The sequence below is a fragment of the Meles meles genome, chromosome 7 (assembly GCF_922984935.1).
Source record: "Meles meles chromosome 7, mMelMel3.1 paternal haplotype, whole genome shotgun sequence".
Taxonomy (NCBI): domain Eukaryota; kingdom Metazoa; phylum Chordata; class Mammalia; order Carnivora; family Mustelidae; genus Meles; species Meles meles.
Window position 1 is genome coordinate 87,340,651 of NC_060072.1, and position 17,010 is coordinate 87,357,660.

At 46.3% G+C, this 17,010-nt stretch overlaps 1 protein-coding gene across 5 annotated transcripts in view; it reads right to left on the reverse strand.

The window, feature by feature from the left end:
- FMNL3 (formin like 3) overlaps positions 1 to 16,021 on the reverse strand; it is a 53,952-nt gene extending 37,931 nt beyond the window's left edge. For all 5 annotated transcript variants that reach the window (XM_046011504.1, XM_046011503.1, XM_046011502.1 and 2 more), the window contains exon 1: positions 15,591 to 16,021. In XM_046011504.1, the coding sequence (XP_045867460.1) occupies positions 15,591 to 15,716 (126 nt within the window). In that variant the 5' untranslated portion in view covers positions 15,717 to 16,021. The remainder of the gene's footprint in view (positions 1 to 15,590) is intronic.
- Between the last annotated feature and the right edge of the window lie 989 nt (positions 16,022 to 17,010).

A 17,010-nucleotide genomic window follows, 5' to 3' on the forward strand; every position in this document is an offset into this window, starting at 1 on the left:
AACCTGAAAAGGCAGAGGGCATGACCACTCCGCTGTGCTAAGTTGAGTGAGGAGCCTGGCCTCGCTTAGGCCACTGTGCTGCCCAGAGGGGAGCAGGATTCCAGGGGTCCCACACAGCAGCCATAGTGAACTCTTCTCCCATCCAAGTACTAACCAGGCCTAACCCTACTTAGCTTCTGAGATCAGATGAGATCCCGCACGTTCAGGGTGGTATGGCCACAGACCATAGTGAACTTTTCAGACTATAAAGCAGATCGAGTCATTCCCCCAACAATCATATCCAAACTCCTTACCAAAGCTGATACTGTCTCCCATGATCTGGGCACCGCTCAACTCTCTCCAGCATCCTTGTCAGCCAGTCTGGCATTCCCTCAGGTCCTGAACTGTGCAAAGTTCCTTCCCACTCCACAGCTTTGCACGGGTTGTTCTCTCTTCCTAGAAAACCCTTCCCTGAGGTCTTGGCATATGGCTACGTGATAGATCAGGGCAGGTGGGTCTGCAGAACCAGAGTAGAGAGACCACGAAAGGATCTGTGACAATACCCCAGGCAAGTGATGAGGACCAACTATGGCGGTGGTAGTACTATGGAGAGAAGGTGGGAGGAACAGTAGCCTAGCGTGACTCCCGGGGGTCTGGCCTGGACAACTCACTGAAAGAGGGTGCGGTGTCATCCTTCTGCCCTCTACACCAGTAGCATGCAAAAAAACACTAGCAGGTAGAAAGGGGCTCACAAACACTGGACACTATTACTATGTGACATACGAACGACATTTATTAAGCACCTACCATGAACAAGGCTTTGCTAATAACACAAATTATTTAGTGCAAGACAATATTTCACCCTAAAGGAAGGCAAGACAGTCTTGGCAAAGGAAAGAATTGGCCAAGAACCTGGTAACTAGAAGCAGAGTCTCCTAGATTTTTGGACTCCTGCAGTTCAGGGTAACATCTGGATCATCTACCCAGTTTTGCTTACATCAAATTACTCTGATTTTGTAACCTTTAAGGACTGAGTTGGCATCTATTTCTCCTCTATTACCATCGTTCAATTTAAAGAGCAAACCCATGAATGGCCATGAACCACTTACCAACTAATCTCTATTCCCTGTTGAAAGCCGGGCAAGAAGGCCTCCCCGGCCTTTCTAACAATCAGACGAAACTCTCTGTGAATTGCTCATCTGTCCTGATCCAAGCTCACCTCCCTTGTCTGCACCTGGGCTCCTCTGTCGAAGCAGCAGGTCTCCTGGCTGCCCCCTACATGGCTGGATCATTCTTCTCTTTAATCCCCTCCCCCATGCTCTGGCCCGCAATAGCCTCCTGGCTCCTCAACCACAGCTGCCACCTTTAAGACCCGACGGAAAGTCCATGTCCTTCTTAGAGCACTGCCTGATCAGCAGTCCTCTGCCACAGTGATCCTTCCCTAACTCTCCAATCCTTCTGTGCTTGTAGCTGCGTGACACCCCGTCACCTCGGAATCTCATTTGGTCTTCCCAAACACATGGGACGGGGCGAGACAAAGAGCATCCCCAGGTTACAGATAAGATAACTAAGGTACACAAGGAGTCTCGTGGATGGTCTGAAGACACATACTTGTTTTAATTCTCTGGCTATTCAAAGTACAGTTCTAAGTATATAGTTTTGTCTCTCCAACTTAGATAGTTAACATAGCCTTCCATTTCTTGGTATTTTCCCAAGTACTCAGCAAAGTGGCGTGTTTACAGCAGGCCCCTAAGACCTATTTCCTTAATAAATCAAGAAAGTAAGAAAAATGAAATGAAGGCAGAAAACCTCTCATAAACTTCCAAGGCTATTTCTGGCCTTCATTTAGAGGGAGGCTTTGTTACGCATTCTCCTAACAACTTGCTCTTTGCCTCCCAAGGACATATCGTAATTTGCAATGAAGTATTTATTTGCTTAATATCTGTCTTTCCCTGTAAACTCCAAAAAGGCGGAGGTGATTATTTGTTTTTTTCACCATTGTATACCCAGTGGTATTGTTGGCACATAGTAAGTAAAAAACAAAACAAAAAAACCCTCCAAAAACCAAAAATCAAAACCAAAACACTTGAATAGCCCATGTCCTAGTGGGGTAAATCTGGCTGACTCCAAAGTGCAAATCTTCCTACCACACCTCTTGGCAAAGGAAGTTGTTCTGGAACCTCCCCTCTATTCTGCCATAGCCTACACAATCCCCTCCAAAGCAGCAAGGCAGCTGACCCCGAGGAGGGAAGGAAACCCTAGCTCACAATGTGGGCTTGGAGTCAGATGGCTTGGATTCACAGCCTGACTTCACTGCTTACTAACTGTGTGATCCTAAGTGAGCTACTTAACCTTCCTGGACCTCAGTTTCCTCATCTACAAAATGCAGATAATAAAACTACTTTGATAAAGTTGTGATGATTAAATGAGATAATATGTGAAGGGCTTTGCAGGGTGCCCGGCATACAGTTAGCACTGGAAATGTTGGCTGTGAAAATGATTAGCTATCTGTATTCCTAGAAGATAAGAATCTAGAGAATGTGGCTTCCATGGGGATCAGGGCTGCTAAATGGACTTGACTTTGAGAAACTTAACAGCAGTGAAGCCCAGAGCTCACATTTATTCTCTTTGCTCACTTCACCCGCTACAGCTCTGCTAAGGCTGGAGGTGTGGCTTTGACCGGCCTACAAATAAAAGAAGCTAAAAAGGGGCGCCTGGGTGGCTCAGTGGATTAAGCCGCTGCCTTTGGCTCAGGTCTTGATCTCAGGGTCCTGGGATCGAGCCCCGCATCGGGCTCTCTGCTCCACAGGGAGCCTGCTTCCTCCTCTCTCTCTGCCTACTTGTGATCTCTCTCTCTGTCAAATAAATAAATAAAATCTTAAAAAAAAAAAAAAGAAGCTAAAAATATACAACCTGTGTCTGGGGGACCAAGATCATGTCTACATTAAAGAATTTAAAATGCAACCTCAGGGGACGCCTGGGTGGCTCAGTTGGTTAAGCGGCTGCCTTCGGCTCAGGTCATGATCCTAGCGTCCCGGATGGAGTCCCACGTCGGGCTCCTTGCTCGGCAGGGAGACTGCTTCTCCCTCTGCCTCTGCCTGCCACTCTGTCTGCCTGTGCTTGCTCTCTCTCTCTCTCTCTCTGACAAATAAATAAATAAAATCTTTAAAAAAAAAAATAAAATGCAACCTCAGGGCAGAAGAGCATCTCCTAGGATTCTTTCTACTCTAAAAACTAGGGCCAGCTCAGCACAGGGCAGGGAATGGGCTGTGGCCAGTTGCTGACCCCCCTGGTGTCCTTTCTCCCTCTTGCTCTCCTCCCTTGGCTCAGTGCAGAGAATAAGAGGAGAATTTTTTTTTTTTTTCTCAAAAAACGTGCAATCCTTCTCTCCTATTTTTTTCCCTCTTTTTCCCTCAGAAGAGGAATAAATACATGAGTATATATTGTTAGAAAAAATTCAATCAATGCGGGGCGCCTGGGTGGCTCAGTGGGTTAAGCCTCTGCCTTCGGCTCGGGTCATGATCTCAGGGTCCTGGGATTGAGCCCCACATCCCACATCGGGTTCTCTGCTCAGCGGGGAGCCTGCTTTCCTTCCTCTCTCTCTGCTTGCCTCTCTGCCTGCTTGTGATTTCTGTCAAATAAATAAATAAAATCTTTAAAAAAAAAATTCAATCAATGCAAAAGCTTACAGAATAGAAAATGAGTCACTCTTCAGCCCCCGACTCTACCCACTGTCTCCCAAGGGTCACCACAAATAACAGTTTGGTGTGGATTCTTCCAGGCCTTACATATAAACATATGTGGCTTAAAAAGCATTATACATAGGCTTCTTCTTTTAATTGCTTTTTTAGATGATTATATTTACACACACACACACACACACACATCCTGGAGATTCCCATCAGCCACAGCCATTAATATTGAGTGCCTACCCAGTGCCAATTATTTGGCTGAACAGTGATAAGCATACATAAAGTCTCTACTCTCCTGGAGTCAACAGTCTTAGGAGACGGATAATAAACAAGTAATCAACAATTTAAAAATGAAAAATAATACAAAAGAAATAAACAGCATGCTAAGATAGAGAATAATAAGTGAGGGAGGCCTGAGAGGTGGGATTTTTTTTTTTTTTTTTAACTGAGACCCAAGGTCTAACCTGGGTCAAGCCACTTGAAGACCCAGGAAAAAGGCATTCCAGAAGAGGAAACGGCTTGCGCAAAGGCCCTGAGACAGAAAGGAGATTGTACTGAAATGAAAGAAGGCTAATGTAGAGCTTGGTAAAGAGGAGGGTGAGTGAGGTTGAAGAGGTCAGCAGGACCAAATAATGCACAATCTTAAGGGCCTGGTCAGAGGGTAGGGACATTTGAAATTGCTGTACACTATAAAATGCCTTCTACAATGCCTGTACCAAATTGCCCCATTATTAATAGTGTATTAATGTACCATTAAAGACACCCACAGACGTTATCAATCTCTCAAATTTCACCTAGATGATTAGCATTAAAAGTACATAGTTTAAATGTTCATTTCTATAACTTCTAGTGAGATTAAGAATTTAACATGTTTTTATTTTTTATTAACATATAATGTGTCATTAGCCCCAGGGGTACAGGTCTGTGAATTGCCAGGTTTACACACTTCACAGCACTCACCATAGCATATACCGTCCCCCATGTCCCTCCCTCCTCCCCCCAGCAACCCTCAGTTTGCTTTGTGAGATTAAGAGTCTCTTATGGTTTGTCTCCCTCCCAACCATCTTGTTTCATTTTCCCCTTCCTTACCCCCCAAGCCCCCCACGTTGCCTCTCAAATTCTTCATATCAGGGAGATCATATGAAAACTGTCTTTCTCTGATTGAGTTATTTTGCTCAGCATAGTACCCTCTAGTTCCATCCGCGTCATTGCAAAAGGCAAGATTTCATTTCTTTTGATGGCTGCATAATGAATTTTTTCTTTAACTTTTAATTACATAATTTATACATAAGTACATTCTCCTTGTAAAAAATGTAAACTTTATAAAGCTAAATTAAATTCCCTTTGACTTTCCTATTCCTCCAAATATGGTTCCTTCAGTCTCCATCCCAGAGGTAATGACTGTATACTTCCAGAAATTTTTCTACGCATTTAAAAATCTACATATGCAGGGCACCTGGGTGGCTTGGTTGGTTAAGTGTCTGCCTTCGGCTCAGGTCATGATCCCGGGGTCCTGGGAATCAAGCCCCATAGCAGGCTCCCTGCTCAGTGGGGAGTCTGCCTCTCCCTCTCCATTTTCCCCTTCCCTTGCCTGTTCTCTCTCTCACTCGCTCTCAAATAAATAAAAATAAAAATTTTAAAAATAAAATTAAATAAAAATCTATATGTGCAATCAAGGATTAAGCATTTTTTCGAAGTTGTATTTCTAGCAGTCCTTTTAGCATGAGCAAAAAATCTAACTGAAAATTTTTGCTTAAGGCCTAAATAAGTGACATTTCAGTTGAGACCTTTTCAAGGTTAGTTAACTGCTCTGAGTCCTGGTTTCCTCACCTATAAAATAGAAGTGGCAGAAGGCCTCACAGAGTTGTTGACAAATTAACTGATTAACACACGTAAAGGCATGCAGCATCCACCCAACAAATGTTAATTCTCTTTCCTTAATCTCTACAGTTAAACTGAGGCATTTGGTGGAGACCAGAAACTGATCCATTCCTATAAGGATGAAGTAGAAGACTTCACTCAGAAAAAAACCATTTTTAATGTTGTCTTGAAAGAAAACCTTTTTTTGTAGTAAGCCCCTAAAAAAGGAATTTTCCTTCAAAAATTTTAGTATGAAAAATTAAAAATTAAAAAATTAAAAATTTTAGTATGACCAAAAAACATATAGGTTATTTAAAAATTATTATTATTTTTTTTCAGTAAGGCAGAAAGCAAGAGGATTTAAGCATAAAAGCAACTGCTAGAGACTGGTTGTTCCCAGTTCCCTGGGAAGTGGACTGCCTGGATATGCCCAGAGAATATAGGCCTGTAGGAGACAGTTGCCGCTTGAGACAGGTGGTACCTCCAACACAGGATATGACCTAACGTTTCGGTCTCACTGCAAGGATGCCACTGGTTCCCCTGGCTTGTCAAAGTACATCCTGTCATCCCTACCTAGATGTTCCTGGAGGTTGAGGGTGTAGTTCAAAAGGGCGGACCCCATCACAAAGTATCCCTAATCAGAATGAAATAAAAATGTCCAGGGACCAGAGACCAGAATATCTCCTTCTAAATGGGAGTCAGCCAGGTTCAATAAGCTCTCTTGTTTGGAACCATCACCAAGAGACATCATTTTATCTGAACTGATAACCAGGGCTGCTTCTCCTTACAAAATATCGAGAGTACTTGTATCAAGGAGCTCTTGCTACCTTCTCGCCCAGCTCTACCTTCTCACTCCTCTAGGCTCAAAACCAGAAATTTCCTTAGCAGATGCAAGAATAAGCTTTTTTTTTTTTTTTAAGATTTTATTTATTTATTTGACAGACAGAGATCACAAATAGGCAGAGAAGCAGGCAGAGAGAGAGGAGGAAGCAGGCTCCCTGCTGAACAGAGAGCCAGATGTGGGGCTCGATCCCAGGACCCTGGGATTATGACCTGAGCCAAAGGCAGAGGCTTTAACCCACTGAGCCACCCAGGCGCCCCGCAAGAATAAGCTTTAAACCCCCAAATACTCTGTGTGTGTGTGTTTATGTGTGTACATACACATTAGGGCAGGGAGAATTAGGGGTCACAGGTCTAATCAGATTTTCAGAAGGGTCTTTTACCCGAAAGATTCAGAAGCATTGTTCAAAGATCTCTCAAACATATTCCCAACCTAAAAGAATTTTTACCTTGGCCTGAGGACCTAACCAGGGGTGGGTAAAGACCAGAAGTGGAGAATGCAAACCCCAAACTGCTCCTTGATAAAATTTACCGTAGGGCCCAAAGTACAGAGGGCATCAGGGAATCAGGCCTTAAACCTAAAGACAGAAGTCATAAAAGAGGTCCCTCTCTTGCCTGAGGGTATAAGAGGAAATGCGGAAATCAAGAAAATACCAAAAACCGATGGTTCTGCCTTCACTTTCACTGTTCCTGGAGCTTGTTCCCCAACTGGGACACAGGACGATGGAGGTACAGATTAGTAGAAGATGATTCTCGGCAGGTGGACAGAACCATTCTTTACAGTGTGGGGCTGACCCAAACAAGGGAGGATAGTTAATATGCCCCGCCCTCAGGCACAAAGTACCAGCAGTACCACTCCGCCAGCACGATAATCAAAACACCCTCTCTTCTTTCCAAAAACTTTCTCCTGGGATCATACCTCCCCCACACAGCAACCACTTTTATTTATGGGAACAGAGGTTGGTCTAGTGGATAATGTGGATAATGTATATGGCACAAACATTTATTGGTAGAACCTTTATAGGTTACAAGGTATTTTCACTATGTTTTCTACTTTAAAAATCCTCAAAACCCTGTAAGATAGGTATCATCATTACCTATTTCATAAAGAATGAAATTTGCTCAGAAAAAAACTATTTTTTTAATATTTTATTTATTTGACAGAGAGAAATCACAACTAGGCAGAGAGGCAGCAGAGAGAGAGGAGGAAGCAGGCTCCCTGAAGAGCAGAAAGCCCGATGTTGGGCTCGATCCCAGGACCCTGGGATCATGACCTGAGCCAAAGGCAGAGGCTTTAACCCACTGAGCCACCCAGGTGCCCCAGAGAGAAACATTTTTTAAAGATCTTATTTATTGGGGCACCTGGGTGGCTCAGTGGGTTAAAGCCTCTGCCTTCCGCTCAGGTCATGATCCCAGGGACCTGGGATGGAGTCCCACATCGGGCTCTCTGCTCAGCGGGGAGCCTGTTTCCTTCTCTCTCTCTGCCTGTCTCTCTGCCTACTTGTGATCTCTGTCTGTTAAATAATTAAATAAAATCTTAAAAAAAAAAAAGATCTTATTTATTTAGAGATAGAGCGTGTGTGCAGGAGCATAGGGAGGGGCAGAGGGAGAGGCAGAGAGAGAGGGATCGACAACCTCAAGCCAATTGCACTAAGTGCAGAGACTGACATGGGGCCTGATCCCAAGACCCTGAGATCATGACCTAAACCAAAATTGAGAGGGATGTTTAATCGACTGCACCACCCGGACACCCTTGTAGGCAGTTAGTTCTTAAAACAAGATAGCCATGTCCTAAAGTAGGGAGCCAAGCTCATTCTCAGGTCTTCCTTAAAGAGGCACTGGTTAACTGGAGGAGGGAAGACATTCTCTAGTCTAGACCTGAGTAGATGAGCAGGTAGGGAAGGAAGAGAATACACCAGCTCTGTTCATGGTTTTAGGAACCCAGGGACAAGATGAGCAGCCCCAATTCCAGACCTCCTGGTGGTAACTCTGAGTGAGGGTGGGAAGATGGTAAAAGAGATGGGGAGCGGAGAGGAGGAAGAGATGAGGACAAGAACTGAACCACCACGTCGTAAACACTCTAAACTCTTCCTCTCCTGGCAAAATTCATCATGTAAATAATTCTGCTAGCCCCTTGTCGTTCTGAATATTATTTACAACACTATTCAAGGACCTCAAAGTGCTTAATAAACTGAGAAGAACATGAAAATTCGTAAAGCTGGTCAGGGGGCGGGGGGGTGCTCCTTCCAAAACACCCTACCTACCCAGGTCCTCTCCTGCCCAACACACAACTTCCCAGCCTATTGATTTGCTGGGAGGGGATGGAAGACAGAAAATGTGAGAGAATCTGGAAAGAGGGCATTTCTGAAAGGCGAAAAGAAAAGTAGAGAGCAGGGTAGGAGGCAAAGACAACCAGAGTATCTCAAGGGCAGAGAGACAAGCTTGACAGTTGGACGTCTTCCTTGGGTGATTCATTCTCCCATGTGGATGGAAAACAACACACAAAGATGTGCCTTTGCTGAGGGAGGAAAAAGAGAGCCTGAAACGGAGAACTTGGGAATTCTAGCTGCTCAGGTCATCTCTATCCTGGAATACACTTTTCTTCATGGACAACGATCTTAAAACCCTCAAGTTCCCGATTGGTACTGTTCAAAGAGGGAGCCCTAAAGTACCCAGCAAAGAGCAGGAGGTGGGGGTGCTGTGTGGACACGGCACCCCCTCTTATCTTCAAAGTGAAAGGTCCTTCCTCTTCTCTGAAGTGCATTTCCGAACTGGAACCCCCGGCCTTTCCCTGCTTCAGCTCAGCTCGGATTTGGGAGAAACGTTTCCCCCAGAATGGAGGTGACCAGCCTGGTGGACCAGTTAACTCACTGACGTCAGGCAGCCAGCGCTGCTGTCCCCTGGGCTCACAGCAGCCGGTTCTGGAGCGGAACTCCGGTCTTGACCACAGAATCAAGGCCTTGGCTCCAACCAGCCTTCCCAGGCAACCTCAGGGGGGCAGGGGAGGATCTGTGGTCTCATTTCCTCTCCACCTTGGCTTCTTTTTTCACTTCATTGAAGATTAGCTATTTCCACCACAACCAGTTCCTGTTCTCAGCAGCTGCAGCGGTTGTTTCCCCCCAGACAGAGCTCTGAAATACTGCTGTGGCTGCCACCTGGATGGTCCCAGCTGCAGACTTGTCCCAGACCTAGCAAGTCCTGAGCTCAAGGGTTTCTTCGTCCCAGATAAAATAGCAGGGAGAAGAAATTAAGGGACAGGAGGCCAATTCCAAGAACTCCACAGTAGATACACCGGCGTCCGTTTTTTAGATTATTTTAATCTTATATAAATGCTCTTTCCTATGTGAAAAAATTTTATAATAAAAATGTGGAAATTATATATTTATTACCTAGGAATCTGTGCATGTAATAAATCCCCAACAGAAAGCAAAGATTGCCAACAGAAGATGGCCAAAACATTTACGATGAAATGCTGAAAGAAATGCAAAGCAAAACAAGACACCATTTCTTAATGAAATGAAATTGGCAAAAGTTTTTTAAAACGTTAGACCATTCAATAAAGTTTAGCTTACAGAGACAGGGAGAGATGCATACTGTCAGTGAAAAAGCCAAGTAGTACAACTTTTTTAGAAGCATATTTCTCAGAGGACTTTAAAAAGCATGTCCCCTTTGGCCCAATAATTATACTTCTAGCAATTTATCCTAAATAAATAAGCAGAGATGCACACAAATATTTATGCACAGGATATTCTTCACAGTGTTATTTTCAGTAGCAAAAAAAAAAAGGGAAATAAAAGACAGGGCACTAATAAAGTATTATACGATGGAGTACTATCCAGCTGTGAAATCATGATAACAAAGAATGTTTAAACAGAGGAGAAAATGCTTAAGAAAGTAAAATAAAAATCAGTTTATAAAACAATGTGCCCAGTATGATCCTAACTGTTCATATATATATATGTACATCAAAATGTTAATAGTAGACAGTGAGGTTAGAGGTGACATTCTCTTTTTTATACTTTTCTATTTAGCTTATACTTGTTACATGTTTAACCTCAATTTGCTTAATAAACATGAATTATTGTCATAATCAGGAGAAAAGAAGCTATTCTCACCCCTCTTCCCTTCCTTTGAGGATACTCACACACGACTCCCTTTTTAAAAACCATTTGGAGGGACACCTGGGTGGCTCAGTCGGTTAGGTGTCGGCCTGCAGCTTGGGTCATGGTCTCGGGGTCCTGGGATCGAGTCCCATATCGGGCTCCCTGCTCAGCAGGGAGGCTGCTTCTCCCTCTCCCTCTGCCGCTCCCCCTGCTTTTGTGCTCTCTCTCTCTCTGACAAATGGATAAATAAAATCTTAAAAAAATAAATAAATCTCTAAAAAATAAAATAAAAACCATTTGGAAATATGTATTGAGGACCACAAAACCTTTATATTCGACAACCTAGCAGGTTCAATTTGGGGTTTCTATCCTAAGGAAAACTCTAAATATTAAAAAGGTTTTTTGCACCAAGATGTTCATCACAGCATTGTTTATGATGGCAAACAGAAGCAAACAACATACATGTCCAACAATAGAACAGTTAAGTACACAATGGTACATTCACTGGAGGGGCCACTGTGCAAGCATTAAAAGTGTTTACAATGACTGGCTTGGGAAAACTAGTGAAATAACAAAGCCAGAGGGGAAAAAAAACAAACCCCAAACTGGATTATAAAATATATACCAATACATATATTGGTAAATATTTGTATATTGGTATATATTTGTATATATTGGTATATATAAAATATATACCAATAAAATATATACCAGTATTACAACATTGAAAACCTTATGCAGAGAAAAAAAATATGAAAGGTTTTAAAACACATTGGCTCCGTTTGGTAAAAGACCTACAAAATATGGATGTTTTTCTTTGATATAAATCTTTAATCTTTTCTTTCTAAATTGCCCGTGCTTTTCTTTGGGAATGAATATTACTTTAAGAGAAAAAAGAAAAAAAGCTGAAACTCCCTCTGAGAATGAAAACATTCCCAAGTGACAAAAAGCCCACTTCATCAGTCCTATCCCCCTCCCACCCCAACACACCTCCCCCAGGCTAAGGCAGGGTCATATGGAAAGGTCAAGGAAATGAGGCTCCTCTCTGGAGGCCTAAGGTCTTCTTGGTGGGGTCTCCGAGCAAGGGAGTTCCTCTGACCAGCTGCTGTCAAGGGTCTTCTCCCTCCCCCATGTCCTATTCCAGCCTGAACTAATTCACTACAATCCCCAGGGCTGGGAAAAAATTTCCATCGTGGCCATTTGGAACTTGATATTTAGTTCAAGTTTTTCCCAGCCCCTTTCTGTGTCATAGGAGGCCCTCAAAGTCTCTTAGACAGCTAGCACCCAGACCAGCTTAGCTCCCACATCAACACTACACTTAGAGCAAAACCCAAAGCCATCAGTCATCACCAGGGAAATGTGAGCAGAGGACCCATGGCAGGGACAGGCTCTGTCATACAACCCCCCCCGCCTCCCTGAGAGCCTCCTCCTGAGGGATACCAGGGCTTTTTCTGGCATCAGAACCTTTAGACTCCATTTCAAGTTTATAGTAAGTTGGCAAAGAGAAAAATGAGGGTGCAAACACACCAAGGGCAGACAGCTATCCTTTCAAAGCCCTTAAAGCCCTCTGCTTCCCCTCTCTATCTTAGCAAAGGCCAGTACTGTCCAGATATTAGCTCTGAGAAATGGAGAAATGAGTAATCTAGTTGGACCCAAAACACAGACTGGGGCTCTATCAGACCAGAGATGGGTGCTCATTCTGATACTGATAAGGAAGCTCCAATAATTGCACTATCCCCTAAACTTCTCAGTATTCAACAGAATAGGAGCTGCTGCTCAGACAAGGGATAAGGAAGGATCCCAGAGAGACAGCAGAACACAGCTTCACAACCTTTTTTCATATCAGGGCACACCAGAAAATAATACTATTTATACAGCACACACAAAAAATGGTGGAAGTGATCCCAGTCAGAGATGACCAATCAGGGACCTTGGCTGCCCCCCCAAGGGATGAGGGGATCGGTATCCCAGCAGAACAGGACCGGGAAGCCTTGGATTAGGGCACTGGGCCTAGTCAGGACTCTTGGGATCAATGTCCTGAACAAATCACCTCATGGCCTCAAACCTTGAGCTCACCAACCTCGGCTGTCAGGCTATGTGTCAGACCATGTGTCTCTACCAGAACTCGGGGAGCCTGTGGTCTTGACTCACCATGATACAACTTCCCCAGGCAGTGTGGTTTTCGGGGTTGAAGGGGATGTTCCACAGTTACACTGGAACTGGGGGAAGCCCTCCATCGGAGAGCAGGAGGCATATCCTGAGACTAGATATATAAGATAGGTAATTGGTTTCATCATATTGCTAAACTTAAAATCCTTTTTGGGAATACAAGGGATCTCAGATCCGAGTCACTGCTGAGAGCTACAGATTTAAAAGCTACCATAGTAAAGTAGTTGCCAGACTCTGCTATCGACGTACTTGACTTCCAGTTTCATTACATCCACATGGCAACTTCATGTGGCAAATACTATTATTATCTTCATTTATAAGAAGAAGCTGCGACTCAAAGAGATGAAGCAACTTGCTTAAGGCCAAGCACTTTTTTAACTAGAGACTGTGGAGAGGCCAGTATTTGACCCCACTTAGACTTGAAAGTCCATATGCTTAACCAGGACACCAGCATGTCACCTCAACAAACTTCCAAACAGCTTTTTCAAAAACCAAATCAATCATAATGATGCTGACAATCTGGGAAAGAAAAGAGTAAGAAAGGAGCAGCTTGCCTGACTCACGCTATCAAGAAAAAAAGCTAATCTATATGGAGTATCTACAGGGTACCAAGGGCTTTATATACGGGGCTCATCTAATTCTCATAAGCCTACTAGGACAGAAATTATTTCCCTATCTTCTAGGTAAGGAAATCTATAAAATGTATGGATGAGGCTTAGAGAGGCTAAGACAGCTACTAAGATAGCCCTTGCCTTTTTCTACTACACATACTCCACTTCTCCTGACTGTTCAGGAAATACACCTGAGCTTGCATCAGGCTCAAACATCCAACAGCCAGTACTATTCCCCAATAGTAGGACAGTAGAAAGGAGGACAGTAAAAAGGGCATGTTTCAGAAGCAGAGGAAGGAGCCCCCAGAGAAGAACTCAAATCCCCAAGAAGGCATGATTTCCCTGTGTTGGAAAAGTGAGGAAAAATCCCCTCCTCCCCTAGGACAGCTAACTAGCCCTGGCCTGCCCTGTTCCAACCCGGAATCGGCAGCAGCTCAGACACACAGAAACAAGACCAAAACAAAGGCCAAGAGGAAACAAATCAAAAGTTTATACAGAAAGTATAACTTGCAAGTGGGTGGTCCAGGATCTCTCTTGACCTGTGCTCTCTGGGTGCTCTGGTTAGTAATCAGGACACCACGTGCATTTTGTGGATATTAAGCCATCGGTTTGCCAACTAACTAAACACTTGTCAACCAAGCTCCAATGAGGACACGACCAACTCTGGTTCTGAGCTCTCACGACCAACAGCTTGGCAGCCCCTACCTAAGGCAGCCCCCATCCAGTCCACCTCAAACCAACCCTTTCTCTCCAATCTCTGTAACTACCTCGTGACAACATACTGGGGCCGGGGCGGGGGGGGGGGTGGTTCCACACCCCCACTGGAGTGCAGATTCCCTCCCACTCTTTTCCCCAACAGTTGAGCTCTTGTTCTCAAGGGCACCAAATCCCACTCTCTCCTCAGCCTCTGAGTTGGCCACCGCACATTAGTAATCACTGACTCACCCATCCCCTTGAGGAGGCCAGGGGAAATGCAGAGGGCCACAGGATGTGTGGCCCAGATCCCTTTGGCCCTCTGCAGAGCTGGTGGGCAGAGAAGTTCCAGTAACATCGCTTCCCCTCAGCATGACTCTGAGCTGGCTGTGGTGCCAGTGGGCTAATGTCAGACTCTCCACCATCGGAGAGGCCAGGATCTCTAGACAGTCCCACTGTTGCCAACAGATCTAATCTCCCTATTCCAAGGCAGATGAAATCCAATAAGGCTGTTAAGTCCACAACTACTCCCTCCGCATGGGCAAAGGCAAAGTGGGCCCTTCAGGCCTTACCAACAATAACAGCAGCATTAACACTGTCCCTTTAGAGAGTTCTTTGAGGAATGGGGAACTATTTCCCCAAGTTTCTCAAAGGTTTACCTCTGCCAGCAAATGTTCCATCACCTTGTTCACTTTCTTTCCGCAAAACTTCATTTTTACCTCCAACATATTTCCCGGCTCCATCCCAGTGATGCCAGCTCAGATCCTCCCTATCCACAGGGTCACTGATACCAATGCCCAATTCCCACACCAAAGGAGAATCCCAAAGTTAGCTTAAAATTCATCTCTACAGATCTTCTGGGAACGTACAGAAAGTAAAAAGAAGCACAGGCAAAGAACACAAACCAGCCACTAGGGCTTAACATAAAGAGGGAGGAAAAAAGGAGGCGGGATGGTTTGTGTATTGTTTCAATTGGAAAAATACACTGGTGAGATGGCTTATCCACATGTTCTGCCTTTTAGACAAATCCACTATAACTTTGCAGGATGCCTGCAGGCCATTCTGAAAATAAGTAGAATGGCATCACTCTTTATTCCACACCCTTCGAGACCTCCCAGCCCCCTCTCCATTTCTCCACCTCTCCCCCAAACATCTGGTCTGGGCTGGAAGTGGGACCCACTCCCTGGGAAGCCTCCATGTTAACGTGAGAGGCGGTCTCCCCAGCCAGAGAACCCTGACTTAGGCTGAGGAGTGGGCCGGCCCCAAGTTTCTGAATCCCCAGGCACCAGCAAGAAACTTAGAAATGAGAATTCTAGGGCCCCGGGAAGGCTGGCGGGGAAGTGGGGAGAAGTGCGAGGACTGCAGAAGGGGGAGAGAGGAGGAAGAAGTGTGGATCCTGGGGAGGTCCCAGGCTGAGGACCCCTCCTCCTAAGTGTCCAGCGGCTGAGGCCGCGGTCGGGAAGTCCCCGACGGGGCTGTTGGGCGGCCAGCGGCTGCTCAGAGGTTGCCAAGAAGGCACTGAGTCTATCGGAATCTCCCCTAAAGGAGGGGGGCCGGATAGGGGCACCCGAGCATAGTCTTACCCCGGGCACTGGGAACTCAGGGATGGTGGGAGGGGGGAAGGGACTGGGCTCAGCTCTCACCAGCACCAAGGCGAACCTCTCTTCCAGTTCACAGGGCTCAGGCATCGGCATCTTGCCGGGCGGCGGCAGCAGCGAGACTGAAGGCGGCTCGCCCGGGCCCCCCTCGGCGCTCTCCAGGTTGCCCATCGCGGCGGGGCCCCCTCGGGGGCCTCAGCCCCCCACCTCCACGCCCGGGGGCCTTGGGCTCGGCGGCTCCGACCCCGCTCCTCCCTCAGCGTCGGCTCCCCTAGTCCCCACTCCTCTGCCCCGTCGGGGGCGCTGGGAGCTCCTCGGGGTCCCGCAAGCGGTGGCGCGCGGCGAAGGCGGAGGCAGCGCAGCGGACAGCGGCACCGAAGCGACCGACCCGGCGGCCACCCCTCTCGCTCACGCCAGCCGTCTCACAGCTCTCGGCTCGCCGCTCCCGCGCTGCCCCTCCCCGCCCCCTCGCGCTCTTTCCCTTCCCTCCCCCCCCCCCACCCCTTTGCTTCCTCCCACCCACTCCCGGCCGAGACTCGGGCTTCCCCCCCAGCGCCGACTGCAGCCCGCGCGCCGCGCTCCCCATTCATGCAGGGCCCGCCTCCCGCCTACAGGCCTCCCGAGCACTCCGCCCCGCCCCCCGCTCCTGATTGACGACCGCACCTGCCAATCACAGCGCCTCCCGCCCCCGGCGTCCTCGCGCCTGGCGCCTAGCGCGCCCTGGCGGCTCCAGTGCGAATGGAATCACCGTGGACGCTGAAGGTGTGAGGCGCTGGCTTGGACATCCGGGAAAAACCCGGCCCTTTCCACAAGGAGCTCGCAAAACGTACAAATATGTAAAATGTAGGGCACGTGAGTAAAGCTAGGTACAAGAGAAGTAGAAACAACTAAGATGCTCAGGAGAGGAAGAGAGACCACATCTGTTAAGAGTTAGAAGGGACTCATTTGAATTGGGCACTGAGAGGTGAGGAAGACCTTAAGTGACAGAGACAGGTGAAACGGCATTTAGGAGGAGAGAATCTAACCAAAGTTCAGAGGTTGATCAGGCTGGTTGTGAAAATGGAGGTGCAGAAGAAGAATGCTATTCTGGGCTAGGTCTGCTGATGGGATGAGCATCTGTTGTTTCTACTAGCCTAGCTCCCATCCCTTTTCTTCAAGTAATAGCGCCCCATTTCCTCTCAGGGAACCACCAGTCCTCTGTTCTCAGTCCAAATGGAGCTGAATTTCACCCCCTTTCCATGGGGCCCTATGACCTAGGCCCTGCCAGTCACAGTATTTTCTTTCCCTACCCTCAGAGAATGTTTTAGGGATCAGCACTTGACTGAAACCCAGGAAAAAAGACACTCTGTTTCCATTAGGGCTGCGGGATTGTTAGAATGTAAATCTGGAGCTGCTGGTAGCCATCATGCCATCACACATCACACCTCAAGCCTGCTGGGGAAAGTAAAGCTTAGAGACAGGGACA